The 19937-nt window shown below is 37.5% G+C and overlaps 1 protein-coding gene across 3 annotated transcripts in view; it reads left to right on the top strand.

Moving 5' to 3' along the window:
- Positions 1 to 19937, top strand: part of PPP2R3B (protein phosphatase 2 regulatory subunit B''beta) — a 53422-nt gene that overhangs the window by 19257 nt on the left and 14228 nt on the right. For 2 of the 3 annotated variants that reach the window (XM_042041702.1, XM_042041692.1), the window contains exons 3-5: positions 17297 to 17482; positions 19173 to 19276; positions 19821 to 19923. In XM_042041702.1, coding sequence (XP_041897636.1) covers positions 17297 to 17482; positions 19173 to 19276; positions 19821 to 19923 — 393 coding nt within the window. Of the gene's footprint in view, positions 1 to 2728; positions 3159 to 17296; positions 17483 to 19172; positions 19277 to 19820; positions 19924 to 19937 lie in introns of those variants that run through there. The other variant, XM_042041710.1, reaches the window with a different exon arrangement.

The following is a 19937-nucleotide window of genomic DNA, read 5'->3' as shown; positions in this document are numbered from 1 at the left end:
AACGTGGTGGGTCCCAGAAAAACCAACTTGGTATTAGGCTTAGAAAAAAGGAAAAGGCTGTATATATGATAATGAAATTGGACTCTTTCAGTGTAATGACACAAGGAAAAATCCTTATTTTGGAATCCCAGAAATATCCAAATTTTGGGAGAATATAAATCAACAAGAAGGTGATTATTAGAAAGCACCAGATGGCTTATTTTAGATATGTGGGAAAAAGGCATACCCAAGACTCCCTTCATATTGGAAAGGGAGTTGTACATTAAGAATCATTCAACCAGGGTTTTTCCTTTTACCAGAACCAGAGGGAGATCAATTAGGCATACCTGTCTATGAAGACTTCAAAAGAAATAAAAGAGATTTAATTGGAAGATTCCAAAAATAGAAAGATGAGGAATGGCCCCCTGAACGAATATTAGAAACATATAGGCCAGCTACCTGAGCACAAGATGGAAGTTGGGGACATCGAACCCCAATTTACATGCTAAATCGTATCATCAGACTCCAAGCCCTTGTAGAAATCATAACTAATGAAACAGCTGAGGCTATGAAATTAATAGTCAGCCAGCAACGCCAAACCAGAGCTGCAATATATCAAAATAGGCTGGCTTTAGACTATTTACTGGCTGAAGAAAGGAGTGTGTGCAGAAAGTTCAGTACATCGGAATGTTGTTTAAAAATTGATGACAATGGGGATGCTGTTCTAGATATCGCAAACAATACCAGAAAAATAGCCCATGTACCGGTCCAAAAATGGAAATCAATGATGACTGCTAACTGGTAAGATGGCATATTAGAGAAAGAATAGTGGAAGAAGCTAGGCTTCTTCCTCTTATGTGCTACAGCTGGTCTAATATTTCTCCCTTGCTTGATCCCCTGCTTTATTCGGCTAATCACCAGCGTAGTTCAAAGCATGCAAGTTGTGACAATGCCTACTGACCCAAAGTTGGCTATGTCTGGAACAGCACAAAAAATTATGGTATTAAAAAAACAAAGTGATATAAAAGACCCTCTCGAAGAAGCCAAATTGATCTGTGAAAAGAACGAACAGACATTAGAAGCCAAGAAAAAAGAATTATTGCTCAAGCCAAATGATTTATAAAATAGAAAAAGGGGCGATTGTTATAAACATGTATTATAGTATTGGCTTCTCGCAAAGTATTAAAGTAGATATTATATAAGGTTAGAAATGCTTTTTGCTGTGTGGATGTAGTTTTCTCTCGTTTTAGCAAGAATGTTAGCAAGTGTGAGCAAGTAAGATAACCTCCAATCGAGCAGAGGATGAGGCCCAAGGAGCTGCTAATCAACACTTTGTCCAGGGAACAAAAGGGCCCAAAGGCTACTCCGCCCGGAGAACGGGTGGCCAGGAGGGTCCGAGAGCCCTTATCACCGCTCTGCCCGGGGGGGCAAAGAGGCCAAAGCTGCAATCAGCCCTGACTGTCTGGAGAATTAAGAGATCCACCCTACCATCGACTCTTACCTGGCGGGCCCAACCCCAAGAATCAAAAGAAATAAAACCACAAGGCCGAAGACTACGCATGCTCTAAAAAGGCAGACCCAAGGAGTGGCCATGCAGATCAATTCCTAGAAAAGTTTTAATATGAATAGAGAACAGACAGTAAAAATGGTATAAAAAGGACTCACCTCGGGCATCAGGTGTGCTCTTGGCAGAGCGCCAAGGCACCCGGCCATTATCCCTTTGCTTTATTTTATGTGTCTCTTATTGTCTTTATATTAAACTCTTTAAATTCTAACAGGAGAGTGAACCTCATTTTTCACAATAAATAGCCAACACCGCTATCTTAAGAGAATTTTGGGGTGCTGAGAGTGTTTACAGCTTGGAATAGTAAGAATTGCCGTACTCATAACTGTAGTGGTGATATTTGAAAAAAAAATCCATCAAAATAGCAGCATTGCCTAAAGATTGCTATGATAAAGGTATATTCTTTTAAAATGTGAAAACTCCACTAGTTATAAGTTAATGTACCTAAAACTGTAAAGGAGAAGGAATTGAAGGTCACTTCAATTTTCTGTGAAAATTGAAGTGACCTTATCAGATTTCTGTTTCCATGAAGAATATTGATGTGTACTAAAACTTGGCCTCACCACCCCCATAAAATGTATTTGAGATTCAATACACTGAAAATAGAGTGGTAGCTGAATCTAATACTAGTGAGATGTAACAGGTGTGCAATCTAGTATGTGGATGTTAATGTTTATAAAACTATTTAAGAAAAGAAAGTATCCTGTCAATTTTTTTCAGAGTTTGTGACATCACTGATATTTCTAATGTAACTTTTTGGTAAAACGTGATTTAAAGCAGCATTTCAGCGTGGTAACATTAGCTTCCTTACTGCTATGGCTTTCCATCTTAACTTTTAAATTTTCAGATTCTTGCAACACGGTAACTTAGCTATAGATCAATATTAAAAAAAAAAAAATCTATTTGTGATTGTGATTCTGAAAGTCTGTGTGAAGCTTTTTCTGTCATTGCCTTCATTTTCCCAGTGTAATAGGGTTCCTGTTAAAGGACAAAAGAGTTTTAAAGGAATTTAATTGCTGTGTAATAAGCCTTATCCTTCGGTGAGGTACTTCTTTGAAGCTAGACAGTGAGTGTTTTGTGACAGAAGGGAAAGCTGAGGAGGATGGGAGGAGGAAGCTAGAAAATAACCACAACTGGCCTCTCTGCATTCCTGTAGGGCTTGCCTTTTTTAAAATTGGAAGCTGCTTTTATAGGTGCTCCTCCAAACACGCTTTTCATTTTCCATACTGTCCCATTTAGACTTTGGAATGCCTGGATGAAAGGGCAGGTCCCCAAAGTGACTTCCTAATCTGTTTTTGCTATTCCAGCCAAGTTCCCTTTAATGTATGGAGCAGGCGAAGCTGAGCTGGCTCTTATAATATCACAGAACTCGGGCGCAGCTGCTGCTTTAAGCGGCACTGTGTGATAATACAACAGCTCTGCTATTTACTGGGACTCAAGTGCCTGGACTGGCACACACAGACGTTATATGAAATCCGAAAGCATGAGGATAAAGGAGATTTCTTTGCGACAAGATCCTGATCTAAGAAAGGAGTTGGCATTGCTAGCTCGAGGATGTGATTTTGTTTTACCTTCTAGATTCAAGAAGAGACTGAAAGCTTTTCAGCAGGTCCAGGTTTGTCTTTCTGTTCTTATACAATTAAGGTATTGTTGTCAATTGTACCTTCACAACCACTCAAATTGCAGGCAATACATGGAAGCTGTTACTAAACTAGCAGGGTTTTGGTAGTCTGTTCCATATTTGATGATTTCTTCTGTGTTTTAAAAGACTGTGCAGGTAGCTTTGTGCAAAGAAAAGATGAGTTTGCTGAAGCACACAGCACAGCTAAAGTACGATGTTTGCACGGAGTGCAGATGTCTGCACTATATGCAGTGAAAAGTTGGTGCATTTAATGCTATTAGACTTTTAAAGACTGTTTTCCTTAATCTGCATAATTGTGATCTACATACATTTCCCCAAGGGGTTTAATTTACCTTTTACTGGAGCTGGGGACATAAAATATAGTGAAATAGGCTGTAACTTCCCTAGCTCAAACATAATATGGTAAAAGGTGCTTTCATACTTGCATGATGATCCTGAATTCCTTTAGAATGTTTATTTTGGACTTCTTATTTGGATGAGATCAGTTGTTTCTGCTTGGTTCACACGTGCACTTCTGCTGTTTTGTAGTAGCAAGTTAAAGCTTCAATTTTAAAGCATGCTTAAAATTGAGAATAGAAGTATTTGAAACATAAAATAAGAAGGGAAATTACCTATAGAGCAAATGTTCAAAGAGATTTTTTATCTTTTGGAGTGAGAAAGTGTACAACTTTTTTTGAGAAACTGAAATTCGGTATTTCTTTGAACACGCTTTATGACATACAGTGGTATCTGAAAGCATTCACTTTGACCTTACTTCACCCTCACTTCTAATTCATATACCAAAGGTGTGTCAGTGATGGCATGTATGATTTCTTTTTTTTCACCCTTTTTTAATTAAGGAAAGTTTAGCAGTTGAATAAAAATTACATTATCTTAGAATTTCTGGCATTGTTAGTTATTCTAAATATAGCCTGCTACTTAATTTTGAATTCAGTGCACTAGTCTTGAAGGTCACCTTTCAGGTGACCTTCAAGAGAGGGACAGAGACCTATGACAATAAGAATGTGTTCGCCTTCTGTCTTCTCTATGATTATTTAATATTTGTTTCAAGTGACCTTTATAAGCAATGTTTATTCCTTTGTGGAAAGCAGAATGCCAATGTTGACTGTGTTGGTTTATGCCATTCAACATAAACGTGAGTGAAAGGATTTTTGAATTGCGTCTTTAGTGCTAAACTGGAGACAGGTAAGATAACTTCTTGCCTAGACACAGCAAGAAAAGAAAATACTATCTTAATTACCCAAAAGTAGTGGTAGCAGTTAATATTCAGGCACCTCAGAGGAGGAGGCAAGTTTAGTCTAGTCATGGCATCCTGTTGTAAACAAACACAGCATTTCCTTGTGTGGTGCCCCTTAACTTGATCTGTCTTTCATCGAGTGATAGTTGGATTGCTTGTACTTTTACAGGGCCTTTTTATGATGACATAGAAAACATCTCAGTGTAGTGTGGTTAAGCATACTTCCCAGCAACTAACTGCTTTAGAAAACAGCTTGTCTAATCTGTAGGGGTTTTTTCCTGTTTTATGCTGCTGGCTATAAACTTACAGTGCAGACAATGAGCAAATATCTTTCAGTTTTAGCCAGTCTTGTACTTCCTGGGTAAATGGCAACTGTAGAATAATGTATGATAAACGACTTAATTAGATTACAAAATTCTTTGGGCAAAACATAATTAATAGGAATATAAAACTAGAATATGAGGTCTGTCATTGCTCAGTTTGATATAAATTATTTTATCTGAAGTTCCTTTTTTTAGTGGTGGTTTCCTTTGACGTCAAGATTTTAAGACAATCTTTTTGGAACCATCATCAAAAACTAAATATGGGTGCTGGTAACTGTTGGTACAGAAGATGGGTATTCTTTACCTGCCATTTTATGTTAATGTTAATTTCAGCTTATCCTCATAGGTTAGGTGCATTTCAAAGAATAGCTATTCATCAGCTACATAATCATTGAAGAAATTTCATGTTAAAATGAAAGACTGCTTAGAGATTTTTTAGAATAACTTGAAAAAATCTTTATAATTTCAGTTGCTAAGCTTTGTTGCTGTTGGAATTTGCAACCTCCTTTTTGTACTGTATAGGCTTTCAGACACAACAGTTCATGAATACAATGTAAAATTAAAATGCTAAAGTCAAGAAGAAATGGAAGCAAATCTGTTCTTCCATACTTCTGCTACAATCTTGTAATTTTATAACTTGTTAAACAGACGACAGATTCTCTTTAAGAGGTTTGTGCTATTAAAACTGGCATCCTAAAATAAAAAGTTAGTAATGGTGGTGGATAGTGAAATAACATGTGGCTCAGAATCTGCTCTGTGGCGAGCTGGAATGACTGGGTCTTCTACAGATTCCAGGAATTCTAAGGCAGTGGCTTTTCATAAAGAGCCATGTAAGCAAATAATCTGTGTAGGTAATCCCCTGTGGTTTAAAAGGGGTGGTCATTAGAGCATAGCACATCAGGTTTCTTGAAAATCTTTAAATAGACAACCAGTAGAGAGGTGGGTTGTTCTGGAAAGTGGTGGAATAGGCAGTTCTTCAGTTTTCATTTATTGATGAAAATTGAAAAAACCTGAGCAAAGTAGGGTTTTCTGGAAAGATCTGTTTCTCAAAAGAAAGGTAAAACAATATGTAACAGTTGAAATTTTCTCTATTACTTTGGGGAACTGAATTTCTTAGTAGATATCTCTGCATAAAATGAAGTAAAACTTCAGTCCATCTTATCCTGATGTTGGTTCTAAGACCAAGATTTTTCCTAAGTACTTAGCACCTACAGGATATATTGAACTGGGAATGCAGCACTTGAAGAGTCACTGTGTTCACCTTGCTTGTCAATTTATCTGAAACTTTGGAGGGAGAAGAAACTATAACCTTGTCAAATGTACTGGCAACTTAAAGATGTGAACTGAGAAGCTGATTACCTGCTGATAGCTGAGTACCGTGTTTTGGCCAACATCTGGTGATATCCCTACCTGTTAGAGTTGGAATATAAGCAGCACCATTACCCAGGCTATATGAGGAAAATATATCTGAAGTTTGAAACAAAATTATAACAGCATAAAATACATGTGTGTACAGTGACATGCTTATATGTTTGTAACTCAGTGCTAGGAAAATGGGTATTTTTTGCTACTTAGAGGCCACATCACCTTACAAAACTTTGGAGTTCTAGCTTTAAAACCAGACTTTTTAAAAAGTCAAATAAATTTGTGCTGAATGTAATGACTTTTAAAAAGGAGCTAAATAAAAAGATGGCCTAAATTTTTAATTAATCCTCTCAATGTCCGTGACAGACTTGTGCTGGCATATTTTTTGATTCTTTTAATGAATTATATCTTTATCTGCTGTGACTACTTGGTGATTCCTTGGTGTAGTTAATATGCGTCACACCTCAGTGTGAAAATGGAGAACTACTCGTTTCATGACCACCTGTTAATGATACTAAATGCTGCTTACACATGCTATTTGTGTCAGCTGTATGAGAACTACTTCTTCAGCTTCTGCAGTGCCTCACGAGATTGCCGAGTGAAGTAACTCTAGACTTTAGTGCCTCTTGATCATTTTACACTCTTGTTACCAAAAATGCTACAGAAATGCTTGTGGTATGTTCAATACAGCAATGAACACAGAGTCTGTAGGTACTAATGTGTGCTGAGCTGGTGTGCTGTTTGTGATGTAGTGCACACAGTGATTCTTTTAGTCATGAAGATAACAGTCTCATTTCTAAGAAAAATTACTTTCAAAAAATTTAACTGAGGCAGTTGGGTTTACAGCAATAGTCTCAGAAGCAGGTTGTGTAACAATTAGAGGCTTCTGGCACGACAGCTTTCCTGTTAACATCAGTTTTCTAATTTAAGGTAATTTGTAGACCTTTTAACATCACAGGGGGAGGACCCAATATTCATTTTTACATAATATTTTTATATCAGGCATACAAATGCTTTATGAAAGAACACAAGTGCTTGCTGAGAGGGCCAGAGATGGAATACAGATCTCATTCTGGCTGTAGCTAATAGGTACGCTTGCTGATATAATGCCAGTTTTCTAGAGCAGATGCCTACATTGGAAACAGAATGAAAATATATAAGCTGCCTGGTGAGACTTACTAGTTGAGGTTTTCCATAAATGGTTCACTGCTAGTGGATTGCCAGGTTTTAAGCTCTAGTCTCTTAAAAAGAAACTGTAAGCAAACTGGTAGGTGTTTACTGCATCTGTAATGGAGACTCCTGGTTCAAACTTAAAATGTATTGGCTACCTGTGATAGCAACTTCTTTACCTGCTCATGTCTGGTAATATATCTATTTTATAAATTATTATTACAGAAAATGTGTACTGTTTCTGTAGAAGAGCCAATACGGTGCAAGTTTGTTACAGCTTATTTACATGCATGATTTAAGAGTCTAGATGTCAGTTCCCTCTGCAGCTAAGTTTTGTGATGCAGCAGTTCATACACTGAAGAGTTCAGACATACGTTTTTTTCCCTTGAAATAAAAGATTCACTATTCTTTTCTCCATTTTAACTAATGCTACTAATAGTAGATGTTGTATGACTGTTGGTGGTAGTACTTCCTATGCTAGAAAGCCTGAAACAGTCCAGCACATCTTCGTATGAAATGTCCTTCAACTTTTACAGGGAAAGAGGGATAGGAGATTGTTTTTGCAATTGTCCAAATGAGAATTTGTCAGCGCATCAGCAGACAAACAGTTGACAGAATACTTGCTCCAGCTGTTGACTTTGCAGCTCAGTAGCAAGGCTGAACTTGGTGACATGTTTCTTGTTTGAGAGGATTCTTCTTAAAGTCAATTGCCTCTAGTGATTGAAACTTGTTCTGTTGTAAACATGTAAGGATAAAAAGCTATTGCAGAGTATAAGTGGATGTCTGTCTTAGCTGTATGTGTTACTTTTGATGTTGAACTGATGGCCCTTGTCCTGACAAGGGCTGTGTTCTATAGACAAATGTTAGAATTGCCTCAGGTGTACCTGTCATTCCCTTGGCTGTGTACAATCAAAATAATCATGTACTAGGAGGAACTTACCAGCTTGTGCCCTGGAAACAGTTGGGGTAACAGAATACACTGGGAAGGAATAGAAGAACTGATATAACCTGTGATCAGAGTATTTTCTAAGGAAGCTGCAACTATATGACAACAGCATATACTAGTGACTAGAATACTTAATTTGACATCATTCATAAACTGTAGCCTATTTGACAGCAACTCACAGGCATTAGCGGTCATACTAGCAGTGACTAATATTTTTCCACTACTTTTGTATTATCATGAAATGTAGAAGAAACTGTGTTTCACAGGGTAGATTTTTCTGAAGAATCTTGCTTTTTTCCATTTTTAAATTAGAGGGCATGTGAAGGAGATAAAAAATATCTTCACTGGGTAAAAAATATCATCACTGCCAGTGATGATAAATTCTCAGAGGAAGCCTCACTCTAGAAGCCTTTGGTAAATTTTTGTCAGCAAACAAAGCAAGTTACCAGTGGACATGCATGTATGGTGGAAAGGTCTTGCGTTCATGGCTTTGGGAGGCACAGGTAACTACATCTTCCATTTTGTCCCCACCCAAGTCTTTCTGAATAAATCAATAAGCTCTTCATACTGCATACTTTTGGTACTGAAGCTCTGTCACTGTACAAAAACAAAAAAGAGTGCAGCCATGTTTTGAGGTGTTTCTACAGCAGTAATACTTTTGCAATAGCATCCTCCAGTTCCCAGCAGGGACTCCTTGATTTACCTATGTCAGCTATACCAAACTGCAAATTGGGAGAATCCCAGAATTTCCAAAATCAGAGTTGTAGAAGAACTTGAGTGAGACATCTGTTAGTGCAGCGTATATATTACTGAAAGGGAGATTAGTAAGTGTGTGCTGTAATGGTTAGGTTTCATGCAGAAAAATGCCAGTTTGCCTCAGCCTTCACTAACAAGTAAAAATCAGACTTTGACCATTTGAAAGTTTCCCAGTGCTTCTTTTGTTTGTGTGTATGTGATATGATTTGCCTCTGGTGGCCATTCACAAATGCTTTTAGTTGAATGTGGTTTTAAATTCAATACCCAAGATGGTATGTCTGGAATGCATTTCGTAGTTTCAGGTGGAAGCTTTTCCTGGATGCCACTACCCACTGTCTCCTCCTACATTAGAACTAACATGCTTTCTCAGATAGGTTTGTGTAGATGGTCCAAAGTTTTGCATGCTCTGCTGCAGTGCTGACACTTCAGTGACTTTTTCTCAAGGGTCATTTTGGCTGTTTCAATTTGGATTGGTTAAATTAAAGGTGAAAAGTGTTAATGATAGTTGTACCATAATTCTTGATGCTTTATATTAAGACTTCCAAGACTATCCAGGGGTGGCCCTTAACACAGCAATTTCACTTAAACTGAATGGGGTGCTTCTTTCCCAGGCTATCATAAAATTAAGGGTACTGCTACTTACTCTGCTGTTTTAAGACTTAAAATAAGGGGAGAAATTAGCTTCACATAGCAAAGAGCTTAAAAAAACCTGTTTCTTTTTTTACCTTAGAGTCAGAAGTTAGAGTCTTCTTCAGACTTCGTTTTTACTGTTACTTAGGATCCTTCCTTAGGTTGCTCCTGACTGCTCTAAACCTCACTGAATCTCTTTTGATTTGCTTATGGAATTGTTGTAACATGTTAATTATCCCAAAATGGGACAGAGCAGTGTGCAGCTTCATCTCTAGAGTAAAGCTGATTTAGCATTAAGGATTGACATTTGCATTGAATCACACAACCACATTACCATATACTTTTTGTGCAGAAAGAGATTTGAGAGTAAATGGCCAAGAACATGCATAAATGAGATGAGAATGATAGTCAATTTGTTTAAAACTGAGATGAATGCACAACCTGGTATGCAGGAAGGTGATTCCCAGCATATTTTTCTGGTCAGAATTTGAATACAGGATTGCTGACTGGAACATAGACTGCATTGGGAGAGTTGGTGAACCTTGCTCCCTTGCATTAATTCAGGTCATAAGTATGTATAAAATCGGAAACTGTCGATTAAAGTACCTTTTTTCTTTTCATGGTACATTGCTAGAACTTTATGGGAAATTGTATTAATTTTTCCATTTCCTTCCCTCGCATAGCACAAATATTAAGTGACTAAAGACCAAACTAGATGAATGAAATTTTCAGAGTTAAGGCTAACAGCAGAAGTAAGCTAGTGTAAAACTGCAGCAGGGTTAAAATTAATGGATATTTATCTCTTACTGTGGAAGGAAAGAGGAGCATGTATGATAAAATTAGTCTCTATAGCCCATCTAAAAACAGCTGCCAGACAGTGACTGAAGGATAGCAAGCTGAAGTCCAGGATAGAAGGAAGCAACTGGGATTTGTTGCCAGAGGAAGGACTTTTACATATATACCCTGATGACTGGTTTAGCATGGATTCATTCTCTGTAGGTGTCTATCAGGGTTTGATTATTTGCATATGTTTTGTATTTCTGACTAAGCTATGCAAAATGAATCACAATCTTAGAATGGTTTTAAGTCTAATGTAAGCTGTCTTTAAACAATACTGCCACAGTACTCCCTGGTCTTCCTTATGTAAGCAGCAGAACCATGTTGCTTGTAAGTGGCACCAACTGTGTGAGATTGGATGAAGACAAACAGGGGGTTTTAATTTTTCTCTTCAGCTGTCTTGGTGACCTGAGGCAATTCACAATATTGCTTCACTGTCACTAGCGAGAGAGAGGCAGTAAATTCTATGTGGGCATGGGGGAAGATGCAGGTGTGCTGTGCTAAAGCTTACCTTATGCCATGCTGTAAAATTTCATTATTAAGCTTTCAGATTAACTTACTGTTTTCAATCTGGTTTTCAGTGCAATAATTGCATTTTACAGTAATAGAACTTCAGGGAGGGGGAGGGCCAGGAGAGAACCCACAAATTTTGAAAGTTTTAAGTTGTGCAAGGATCATCTTTCACAGAGGAAAAAATATTGTTAAGCACATCAAGCTGAATGGGAAGTGGTACAATCAGTGAACTCTTGCAGTAATAAATCTCATTAGTTTGGCTGGAAAGACGCTAATAAGGATGACACAGAGAGCAATGAAAAAGCATCACACTTCAACTTAAATAATTGTAAACGTAAATGTCTTCCACAAGGTCAAGAGCACTTATGTTACAGAGAACATGTTTCTCTGGGCTTCTTTTGAGGAGAGTTCTGGTAGTAACCTTGCTTTACCTATCCTGAAACAGATTTTTGAAGGCACTTCAGCATGTTAAAATATTTGAGGTGTTAGAATGGGTTTTTCAAAACTGTTGTCTTTCTTCCAAATGAGAATGAGCCCTTTTCTAAACAATAGTAGTGTAAGTCTTTTATGTGATGTTTTCGAGATTTAAATTCCATTAAACTACTGATAATGTTAATTGTTTATCTAGAGATAAATGTTGACTTTCACTGTGCCATCAATTAGATAGTAAGTTAAAGGTAAAACACTTCCGTGATTTTATTAGTCCAGCTCAGATTGACAGCAATAGCAGAGCAGAGGGATGGGAAGGCTGGTCAGGTATCCCTTGTGAGCCTGCTTACTGATAACATTTTATTACATTCACAATTACTGTTTAACTGATAGGCTGTAGCACACCTTGTATTCTTAAGAACTCACTGAATTTAATTTAAAAAAATAGTGTTAGCCTTTGAATCTCCATGTTGGCTTCCATTTTCTCTTGTGTGTCAAGGAACTTCATGCAGTATCCGTTTTCATTGTTAGGTGGTTGATGAGCTTTATATGTGGGTGGTTGCAGGGATGTTAGAATTTAAAAGGCTGAATAGCATATCTCTGCAGAAAGTCCTCTTAGCTTATTATGCACTTTGGTTCATCCAGGTAAGTTCAGCATAAAGTAGAATATATAAGAATAGAAGACCTAGTCTACTGAAGAACTAGATTAACTTATATATTGCACATCATAAACAGTATTGTAACAGACCTTTTTTCTTTTGATTGCCTAATTAAAAACTACTAAGGAATTGAACCAGACTTCTGTCTATTTAATAGGCAAAAATCTCCTTATAGTATTTTCAGTATTTAATGCCATTTTTAGTGGGGGAGATTGTGGTGCATCATTTACTAAAAACCTAATGTGAAGTTGGGTGTAAATGTGAGGTAGAATTTTTTGGGGTCGATTTTTGACCCTGTTGTATGCATTCCATTGACTTTTCTCTAATATCATGGAAATTCCTGTCAAATACTACAGCAACAGCTGACTGTGAACTCTGTAAATATTTTTTAAGTGATTAGGGTTGGGGGTTTTTTTCAGAGAAACAGGCAGAAAAAATGTAGATGTCAGTTAGAAAGCATTAGCATTTCTGAAGGAAGTTATCTTATTCTGTAGTTATGTCAAAACAATGCAAATACCAGTCAGTTCAATCCAGATAGTGATAGGACAAGGGGGAATGGTTTTAAACTAAAAGAGGGGAGGAAAAATTCTTTACTATGAGAGTGGTGAGGCACTGGTACAGGCAGCCCAGAGAAGCTGTGGATGACCCATCCCTGGAAGTGTTCAAGACCAGGTTGAATGGGGCCCTGAGCAGCCTGATCTAGTGGGTGGTATCCCTGCCCACCTCAGGAGGGGCTGGAACTAGATGTCCCTTCCAACCCAAGTTCACGTCTTAATCTCGAAGATGTCTAAAAGACTATTACATTCACAAACATATTTACCTTGCTTCCTTTTCCAGCAAGTCCTTTATAAGTGTGGTTTTACTTGCTTGCATTTGAATCCACATATTCAGCCCCTTCATGGGGCTCAATATTTCTGCTTGGTAGTTGCTGCATGCAGATGTTACATCTAGACATTACTGGGCATACATTCTTAAAATATCTGGGAACAAGTCCTCCCTTCCTTGTTATTTCAGAAATAGGTCCTGTAGTATCATAGCATCAGCTCTTTCAGTTGAGAGAAGGAAAAGCCTACCCTTTTAAAATCCCCACTGTCTTTATTTTTTGCTTATAACACAGTTAACTGCTGAATACAACTCAGCTACTAGATGTAAGAAGACTGTCTAGCTTGAAGAATTTAATTTCTATCTTTGGAATACGGTGTATCCTGTTCTCTGGTATATGCTAATATATGACTGTATTGTAGTTATAATACTGATTTTATGCTATGGCTATAAACAACGGCTGAAAGAATGGTTGGAAAAGGATCTGGAAAGTTGCAAAATAATATTAGATGTTTGCCCTTTGAACAGTGGCCTCAATGGGATAAAAACTTCCATTTCCTCCACTTTAAAAATCAAGGCAAGTAAGTGTTGGGTAGCCATGGGCAGTCCTTACAATTCTGTATGTCAGGAATGAAAACTGGTTGTGTATTAAAGGTTTTCTTGAATTCTCCTATAGACAAATCTTACAGAAGTTTGTTTACATGACTGCAAACAAGAAGTTTTCAAGGAATCCTCACTTCCCATCTGTTACATAACACCTAAAGTGCAGTGGCAACTTGGCAATACACTTAAAGATCCTGGACTTCATATATATATATTAATGCTCCTTTCAGTCCTGACACTGCAACACACATCTGTTTGAGGAGTTATGTACAAGCTTATACAGCTGTTTTCCTTAATTCCAAGCATCTTGTTATTGGTACTCTGTCTCAGCAAGTTGCAGGGAAAATTTTCACTGACCAAACGAGTCTCTTTTTTTTGAGTTTAGCTTACTGATACAAGTATTAAAGGTTTTAACTTAAAACCACAGGAAAACATAGATCACTTTCTAAATGTTAAATTGACCACTGAAATGGAGTAGTTGTGCAAAAAGATTAATGAACTGTTCCTGCAGATTTTCCAGTCAAAGATTTGGTGTTAGCAGACTTCTGGCAGTTCTTGTTAAGGAAGGAATTCCCCAGTTAAAATTATAATTAATTTTAGAACAGCCTAATCTCACACAATGAGTGCATTTTGATTGTCCTGAAATAACAGAACTGACTCTTTCATCAGCTATGCAATATGCACCTCTACAGAAGTAACTAGCAGCTGAATGTACAGAAAATAGTGAAGTTTTTAGAGCCCTTTTAGTATCACACATTGCTTCATTAGAGCACATACAGCAGAGCAGCCTCAGCTGTATAAGGAGCCCTTTGGTTATTGGAATTCAGACTGAGAGAAGAATCCTCGGCCCTTCTTGGGAAGTTGAGAAGAGGGGGGAGATGTAATATCAACTTTATAGTGCATTAGTTGGGGCTAATGGTTTTGGATGACATGCTTCTCTCTTTGGTACAGCTCCTATCCCTGTGTTGACTGACATTAACAGCACAATTCAATTGTCCCATTCCAAGTTGCTGGTGGCATTTAAGAAGCATTAGCATGCTCAGAACATCCACAAGGCAGATGCAGAGAGAGAGCTGTGCTCAGAGCTGCCTGCTGGATACCACGAGGAATGTTCAAGGGCACTTTGTTTCATGCCCTAGATGGTATTCTCACTAGATGCCTATATGTAGGCACCAAATAATTCTAGCAGAAATGATCGTGAAGTGATCACACACTTGCTAATGCAAACAAAGCCTTTTTATAGTTTCTTCTTTTGCCAAATTTGAGAAACCAGCATGTAAAAATAGACATCTCTCAGTATAGCGGGTGTTAATTTGTCTTGCCATGACAGATTTGTAGTCTATATTTGGTCTTAGAATTGAATGAATATTCTGTCTTATAGATTAAATATTATATATTTTTACACTAAGCATGCTGAATTCAAATTTCTAAATATAACATTTTCATCTTAGAAAAATCCGTTTTCTTCAGCTATATATTTGTCTTAAGATCTGAATCTGTTGCTGAACTACTTCCTCATAATCTTTGTCTGTTGCGAACATGTTCCAGACTGTAAAATGAAAAATAAATAAAAAGCCCTTATCGTATAATTCTTTTAAATAACTTGTGCTTGGATAGGTCTTAAAACAAATCCTGAATTGAGATTTCCATATATGTTTAAGAACAGCTTTTAACCTGGACCAATGGAAATCATTTACTGTGTATCTGAGGTATCTGAATTAGTAGTTTCTGGAAAAAATATAGTATCCAATGAACAAATGGTTCTGATGATAGCTTTTCTTTTTCTCTTGGGATCTTTTCCAGTGTAGTCTTCCCTCCGGTTCTACCTTTCCTTTTAAAAGAAATTTTTCTTTTTTAATCTGAGGCTCTAAATTTCCCTAGCTGTGGATTTTAAAAATGCCTTGCCTGTCTGTACTAAGCTTCCTTAAAAAGGTGATTTACCTCATGTTATCTGTGACGTTTAGGGAATGTTAGTAGTCTATGATTTGCACTTTCCCTTTTCTCAGAGGAGGCATTCCTCATTGGGTGCCTCTGAAGAACTGGAACACCTGCTGCTCTGTGGCCATTTGAGGAGCTCACATGGGAGTGGTTATCACAGAATCACAGAATATTCTGAGGAATATTGGAAGGGACTCACAAGGATCATCAAATCCAACTCTTAAATGAATAACCCGTACGGGGATCGAACCCTTGACCTTGGTGTTATTAGCACCATGCTCTCACCAACCAAGCTAATCTTATGTCAGTCCAGGCCATTCTTGGAGATGGGAACAAGGGGAAATAGGGTAACTGCAAGGGCTCTTGTAAAGTGCTGATGGGTAGAGCTGGGCTTCTAGAATGAAACAAGGTGTTTACCCAATTACAGACATTATTTGTAGTGCTGGTGGTGATGTTACCCAGAGAATAAAACAGTGCTGTCTTTGTACTTCCCAAAATTTTGGAAGTCTGAAGTTGGAAGGGATTTTTGATACCCCATAGCACTCTTATTCTAAACTGATGCCTTGTCAACTGGACTGCTGAACCAATGATAAAATATCAAAAGATGTTACAGGATTCTTAGAAAGTTGACAGACATTGACTCCAGTGTCACAGATTCAAGGTAACTTTTTCCTCTATGAAATAAAACTTGTAGCATGGTTAAGGTAATTCTGCAGCTGTGGACAGGAATTCTTGCTCAAATGCAGAGAAGGGGAAGGAAAGGTTAGTTCAGGCTCTTTTTTTTTGCATATGTAGCATTCCAATGAAGGCTTCTGGGCTGGAACTCTGCAAATTAAAATCTGTTGTCCATAAGCACCTAGTTCTTCCATTCACCTAAGGAAGGACTTTGATTGTGGTAGGAGAGCTGGGTATCTTTACAGGCATTGGCAAAGGTGATAAGGAATAAAACAAGGATTAGGGTTTTTGGAGGGATTTTGTGTTTATATCCCCCCAATTCTGGTTGAAAATGAGAGATTAGATGCAAGATCTTGAACACATCCATCACTAGGACAGATCACCCTATAGCAATGTTTCTACATTTGAATAGTAGTGTTGGGAATAAAGAGTTTAATTTAGTTGAATTGCTACATTTGAGTTGTCTCCTAACTCTGTTGTTACTTTGCCTGTTATCTGTGTTTCTCTGGCCTATTTAACTTCCTTTTGGAAACTAACTACAAGGTAAATTCTTCTTTATTGAACCTAAATGCTTTTAAATAAATTGCTCTTGTTACTGGTCATCTGGTGGCGGTGGTTTTAGTGATATGGTGTATCACAATTCTTGAGAAATATATTTCTAAGCTCTCATACCATAATTGCATATACTTTACCCAAAAAAATCCCTCTGCAGGCATTGTTTACTACCTTTATAAAATCTATCATTTTTTAGGGTAAAAAAAAAAAAAGAAAATCTTCACAGTACCTACATTAAATAGGTTCGTGGTTTGTAACAAAGTTATGATCCTTATTTCAATAGCAAACTCTTTCATAATGTCTGTTAAGGTAGAAGTTGAAAGGTTTTTTCTGAAACAAATAATAGAACCTAAGTAATTTCAGATGTCCCCAAGAAGCTGTCTTATGTATCAGTCTTGAAACTTGGTATGTTGAAGATTGAACTTGTTTTTATTAAATATTTAACATCCTAGAAGTCTTTCTAAACTGCTGGTTTTGGAAATCCTCATTAATTTTTCTATTGTCTTCTTATTCTTTAGTAGTTTATTCAATTTATATTCTGAAATCTTTTTCAAGGTGCGTTGGAACATAGAATATCAAGAGATTTAAGTTATCTGTGGATGACTATGTGATTTCATGGTACTTGACTGTCAAATGTGTATTCATCTATTTAGGTTCAAACAAAGAAGGAAGAAACTTTGCCACCATCACATAGTCAAAACATTCCAACTTTTTATTTTCCTCGAGGATGTCCTAAGGAAAAAGTGAATATAGATGCCGTGATTGCCAAAATTGAGAAAATTTTCTCTGAATTTCCAAATGAGAGGGCAACGTTAGAAGATATGGGTAAGGTTGCAAAGGTGAGAACTTGCTGGCCATCTTCTTTTTGTTCTGTACTCCTATGGAAAGGAAAGATGAGTTCTCTGTGCTCGGTTTTCTTGTATTGTGTGTTTCCATCTCCCACACCTTAGTATTCAACGATATTCTACATTGTTGATAGCACAGTTATCTGGAATTTTTTGCATTAACTGTGTATCAAATGACCTTCCAAAAAGAAACAAACATTAAACCAAACCTTGAACTACTTTTTTTGCTGCATAAACAACCAAATACTGAAGGGCACATTGTATGTTGTTCTCCATTCCATATTGACCGAGAGACTTAGGGCAAAAGCATTGCTAATACATGTTTTGTTTTCAGGTGTTCACACTGGTTGGTTTTTTTTTCTCATTCTGCAGTGTGCTGAACCCCTGTTGTAAAGACAAAATGGTTTGGTAACTTGAGATTATAGCCCTCAAGTTATTCCTGAAGAGCTAATTTAGAGTTATGGCAGAGTTACAACATACTTAGCTTAGAAAGCAACAAGTATTTTTGAACTTGTGTAAGTTTAAAGACAATAAGCTAGTTAAAATAAACTTAAATTTCCATTTTGTTATATTGAATCAATGCTTGAAATCTCACTGCAAGTCCTGGTCTTGGTAATGAGTCTCAGGTTCTCATCCATGTTCCTGTCACTTTGTCCAGGGTCTAGAAAATAGAAGCTAAGACTGCTCACAGGAGCAGGATGGGGGTTTGCCTCTCCAAAACTTTTTTACTGCTAAGCTGAATTATAGGATCCCTGTCTTCCACAGCTCCTTACAACACAGAAGAGAGGAGGTGGGGATGAGACCCCACTCCCTCAGCAAGGAAGGTGAAAGGTTCTAGTCACCTACAATTCAGTGATGAAAGACACCTCCCTGAAGAACACTGTCTGAGGACAGTATTCCTCAAACTCACTTTAAAAAATTTGTTTGAAGTACTGGTTAAACTAGTGCATGAGAAGTAATTGTACTTTTGCTGCAGTGACCTTACACACCTTGCAGTATTCACAGTCTTAGCAGAGATTGTTGGGGATGCCAGCATGTCTGAGTGCTCCCAGCTGGAGTCGCTTTTAGGCGAGTTGGGCACTTGGCTGGTGCGGCTGTAGACACTTGGAGCAGACACAGAAGCAGCACTTGAGGTGTATGTGGGGAGCATTGGAGTTGGGAATGTGTAACTGTTGAGTACCCTAAAGCAAGATACTGCTGCTCAGATCAGGCTGGCCTTCTACTTAAAATTGGATAGAGGATGTGCCATGCACATGCAGGGATGCAGATGAGTTGAACCATCCTCCGAGCCAGACAAATTGTCAATTTGCTCCAGTTCAGAAGGTCTGTAAGTGTGCTGTCTTGAGCTTAGCTTAAAGATATCCAGCTCTTGAGCAGAGCTTAAGATGGACTCTGTTCAGCTGCTTGGAGTATGGACAGACAGGCATGTGACTCTCTGCATTAGTTTATTAGGCATGCTACAAGTTGCCCTGTGTTTTGCTCTCCACTTTTGGATTTCAGCCAAAAGCAGTTGCTTAAAATGAATTATTTCAGAAGGTGAAGCTGGTTTCCGAAACAGTTTTTAAAATATCTCTTCCCTAATGCTTTCTTCTTAACGCTTGTAATTTTTGAAGGATCTATAAATAAAAGAGTAGCCCTCAGATAAGCAATCAATAAACTGACTTCATGTATACTTTAATTCTAGGCTTGTGAATGCCCACTTTACTGGAAAGGTCCTTTGTTTTATTGTGCTGGAGGTGAACGAACAGGATATGTGTCAGTTCATAAATTTGTTGCAATGTGGAGGAAGTAAGTAGATTACATTTTTTTAGAAGTACTGCATTTTTTTTCATTGAAATGTGGTATTTTAAGCTCTGAATGCAATCCTGTCTGGAAAGGGGAATAAAACACTTTCCCATAATCAACCATTGTCAGCGAACGTGTACATGGGAAAATGTAACTAAATAATACTTTAACATAAACAAATCTTCATTTACAGTGTTTATAGATTTTAAAATGTTTGGTAAATGACTGACAGTTCATGAGAAGAGTGAAAACCATGGCCCTAACTTGTAGATGCCAGTTGTGGACAAAATGCTTTTTATTTCTAGTTCTCATCTAATATTAATTTTAAATTGTACTTTCATGTAATCAATTACATGGTGTACCTGCCTCCTTTAACATAAATTTAAGAGACAGTACTGCTTTGATAAGTTCACTTGGAGCATGGTTTGACATTTGTAATTAGCTTTTGAATAAATGTTGTTTCATAGGCCTTGCTCTAGGATGCCTGCATGAGGTAGCATGAGCAATTTTCCGTGTAGAATATTAAATGGAACTATTTACATTTCAGAGTACTTCAAACCTGCTATGATGATGCTGCAAAGTTTGTTCACCTTCTGATGAACCCTGGATGTAACTACTTGGTGCAAGAAGACTTCATTCCTTTTTTACAAGTAAATTGCAACAG

This window comes from Corvus kubaryi, unplaced genomic scaffold (genome assembly GCF_017639235.1).
Source record: "Corvus kubaryi isolate FWS band 111438036 unplaced genomic scaffold, C.kubaryi_AGA036_p1.0 133, whole genome shotgun sequence".
Lineage (NCBI taxonomy): Eukaryota > Metazoa > Chordata > Aves > Passeriformes > Corvidae > Corvus > Corvus kubaryi.
The sequence above is the reverse complement of the archived record's forward strand: the minus strand, read 5'-3'. Positions and strand labels throughout refer to the sequence as shown.